The following is a 3,738-nucleotide window of genomic DNA, read 5'->3' on the forward strand; positions in this document are numbered from 1 at the left end:
CCCTGCCCTGCCCGCCGCCCCCCGGCCCAGCCTCGCTGGTCGCTGCGGAGCTGGCTTCAGGCGGCCCCAAGATGTTCAGCTGGCTGGGTACCGACGACCGGCGGAAGATCCCGAAGTGTTTCAGACGGTCAGCGAGGGCTTGAAAAAGCTCTACAAAACCAAACTGCTCCCACTGGAAGAGCACTACAAGTTCCACGAGTTCCATTCGCCGGCCCTGGAAGATGCAGACTTTGACAACAAGCCCATGGTGCTCCTCGTGGGGCAGTACTCCACCGGGAAGACCACCTTCATCAGGTAAAACCTCCCTCCTTCCCAGCCCTGGTGGGGCAGAAGGGGTCTCTGCTACCCCGGGATCCCTGTTTTGTTTCCCCCTCCCTGCCCCCGGCGCCCATCTACAGCTTTCAATTGAAAGGCCACTTCCATCCAGCTCTAAGGATCACAGAATCATACAATGGCTTGGGTTGGAAGAGACCTTCAAAGATCATCTGGTTCCCACCCCCAAGAAGGTTCCTTCGCAAGCACAGGGTGGTGGGAGATGTCCCACGAAACACCAGCGTGGCAAAAAGTAGCCCAGGGCCGGGCTGAGGAGTGCGGGCAGGGCATTAGCGTGGAGATGTGAGTCACTCGGGGGCCTCTGGTCCGTCCAAAGTGCAAAGGCTGCGGGAAGCCTCGCACAGGGTATCCCCGTGACTGCTCGGGGCGAGGTAGCCCCTCTAACGGACATTCTTTCCTACTTGATGTAGCTTTTGGGTGGTGGGGCAACCTATGGCCTTGGGAAGGTGTGTGCTTGGGTTTGTAATGGTCTTGCATCTCCTGCTTGTGTCTTTCTTTCTCAGCACTGTGCCCAGAGGCAATGCTCAGAGCCTAGTTTGAGAAGCATGTGTGCTCGGGGGTGGGAGTATGTGTGCGCACAAGAGAGACCTGCCCATCTACAGGGTTCTGAAAGAAAGCCCTGTTTTGACTGTGTCCTGCTCAACTGAGCTGCGTAAAGGAGGGGCAGATTCCAGAAGCAAGTTTGATGAAGAAAGAAAGGGTTAAACTTTTTCAGCTGGACTTGGTTGCAGGGATCTCTGTTCAGCCATGCTGCTAGTTCAACTTGCAGCAGCCTTTCTCTTGGGATCATAGCTAAAGTTGTGCTGTCTGAGTTTCCTATGTGATTCATAAGTTTAGCATTAAATTCCAGCCTTTTTTCTGGTGTGGCTGTGTTGAAATCTGTGGAATTACCCCAGTGTAAACCTGGATGCAAGCCACAAGCAGCCAGCCCTTTGTTCGACGGTATTTCTTGGTGGAGGAGGGAGCTGTGGAGAGAGGTAAATCAAGTTGACTGTACCTCTTCAGGAGTGACCTTGAGAAATGCAGTGCATGGGGAGGGTGGGTGCTGTAATATTCCTTCTACTTAATGCCCCAGCCAGGAGCCAAGAACAGAATGCATTCTGCTACCTTGTCATGCACCTGGCAAACAAAGTTTGATTGAAAAGGCTTTTTTTATGTGAGCAGGTCAAGGTAGATAGTGAACGGGCATGCATTTGGCACATGGTTAGAAATGGAGTTGCTCTTCTGAAAATTAGGAAGGCTACCTTGAATAGAATAGCTGTCTGGTTCCACCCCAGATCTTTGTTCTGTGACTTGGTACCAGGTCTGTTTGAAAGGTGCTTTCTATCCTCTGGGTTACTGACACCTCAGAGCAGAACTTCCCCTGAACACAAGGAGGCTGCTAAATATCCATTCCTGAGGTTGTTAGCTGTGTAAAGAGAACATTTCTTCCTAATGCCTCTCTCTGGATTGCCAGCATCAGCTTTTCCCTGCAGTCTCACCTGCGTGCTGTTAGCAGAGCCTTCCTGCCTTTGCCCCTTCCTGTTCAGTAAGGTCCTTTTTCTGTAAGCCTGAGCTCCTTTAGCAAGAAGTTTGGGTGCCTAAAAATTCCAGGCAAAAGGTGAAGATTGAGTCTTCACTCATGGGATGGCAGAAGCCCCTTTGCTTTCCCATCAGCAAGCTGATCTGAGCCTCTGTTCAACTACTGCATTTCATTCATGCCTGTGTCCTGTCTCCCAGCCTTCTCTGTGCAGAGGGCTGGGATGAGCCTACCCAGAGACTATGGTCAAGCAGAAGTGACCAGAAGCTTCTGCTTCACAGGAATGCAAAATGGACCTGAGAAGGCTGCCCAGGAAGGCACAGTTTTCTCTGTGTAAAATAGTGAAGGTGAAAGCTGAGAACTCTTGGAGAACCCCAAAGCCTCTTGTAGTAGGAGGCATGTGAGGGTCTGTTGCTCCAGCATGTTCCCAACCAAAGGCAGGAGGTGCCAGAAAGCTGAGTGTTGCTCATGATAGGCTTCCAGTGTGAGCTTGCAGGTGCTGGTCATTAGAGAGCTGGGATAAGCACCAGATTAACATCCAGAGTTATTGTGGGAAGGCAAGTGGGAGCTAAAACAGAGTAGGGAGGAGTTAAAGGGGGCTGGGGATGATGTGGGAGGGAAAACAACCGTAATGTCTTGGCATTAGAGTGAAGCAAGAAACAGCCTCTGAACATCTCTTCCATAATCTAGTCAGGGTGGGGGATAATTAGTGTTATCCCTATGTATCCACTCCACTTGTATTGCTTCCTACTTGTATTGCTGTACAATTTAGGGAGATGACTTAGTGCCACTGAACACATGTGGAATGAACTCAGGCCCAGTTTATCTGGATCCCTGTACACCATTTGGGGAAAAAAAAAGGGGACAAGGCACTTTAGTCACCTACCTGAGGTGGATTTATCTCCCAAACATCTTTTTTGTTCTTGGGGAATCTGAAGTGAAATAAGGAGGAAATGCAAGGCTCTGAAGCACCTAAGCTGCAGCATCTTGCAGTGAGGCTGCTTTCTTGTCAGGAGGTGATGGCAGAAAAAAAGCAGTCAAGGTCAGCAGCAAGAAACATTCCTAGAAGCTGGGGGGGAGGAGGGAGCTGAGTCGTGTGGGTTGAAGCTAGTGAAGTGAGACCAGAGCACTGCCTTGTTTTCAGTGGAACCAGGCTATTCTCTCCCCTGCTTTCAGGGACCCAGATATCTGAGGCTTATTTTGCTGCGTGAAAGATGAGGTGTCAGTAACTGCAGTTTTTTCTGTTCCTGCTGTATCCTTTCTTCTTGCTCACTTTCATTTCTCTCCTCAGCATACATTTGGCCGAGGCTTTTCTGCAGGGCCAGGGTCTGCAAGGTGGTGATGGCGAGGGCAAGGCAACACCTCTACCTGGGAATATGTGACAGCCATAGCAGGATGTCACTGGAGCCTGCCTCTGTGATATTATTGCTTTTTATGTTTCCTGTAAGAGGGTGGGAGTGCAGGACAGAACATTACTCTCCTAATTAACTTAGATTCTGTGGTCTTTTCTAAAAATAATCCTGGCTTCTGTCCAGCCATCCTGCTAATAAAATAAACAAGCTTGCCAGAGCCCTACTAACTGTCAACACAGCTTGCTTTTCTAGTGTAGCCACCCCTTCCTCCTACAGCTAATCACTTGCATGTCCTGGCCTTTCTGGGCTGTTTGTCACTGGCTATGCACAGAGCTCTGGTGTGACCTCCCTGTGTGGCCCTGAACCTTTCATCTCTGCCTGCACCAGGCAGTTGTCACCACTTCCTCCCGCTCTGCCCTCCTTCCCTTTCCTGTTCTGCATCACCTCTGCTGCCACACACAGCATCCTGCACAGCTCCTGCATGACTCATCACCAGCAAATGGCCCCTTCCCCCACATCCTGCGGCATCCCTGC

General features: G+C 50.7%; 1 protein-coding gene across 1 annotated transcript in view; it reads left to right on the forward strand.

The window, feature by feature from the left end:
- Positions 1 to 11: 11 nt before the first annotated feature.
- Positions 12 to 3,738, forward strand: part of LOC104470058 (EH domain-containing protein 3-like) — a 30,321-nt gene continuing 26,594 nt past the window's right edge. The window contains 2 exon segments of the mRNA XM_010084839.1: positions 12 to 102; positions 105 to 294. Of these exon segments, the coding sequence (XP_010083141.1) occupies positions 72 to 102; positions 105 to 294 (221 nt within the window). The 5' untranslated portion in view covers positions 12 to 71.

Source organism: Pterocles gutturalis, unplaced genomic scaffold, assembly GCF_000699245.1.
Source record: "Pterocles gutturalis isolate BGI_N339 unplaced genomic scaffold, ASM69924v1 scaffold16050, whole genome shotgun sequence".
Taxonomy (NCBI): Eukaryota; Metazoa; Chordata; class Aves; order Pterocliformes; family Pteroclidae; genus Pterocles; species Pterocles gutturalis.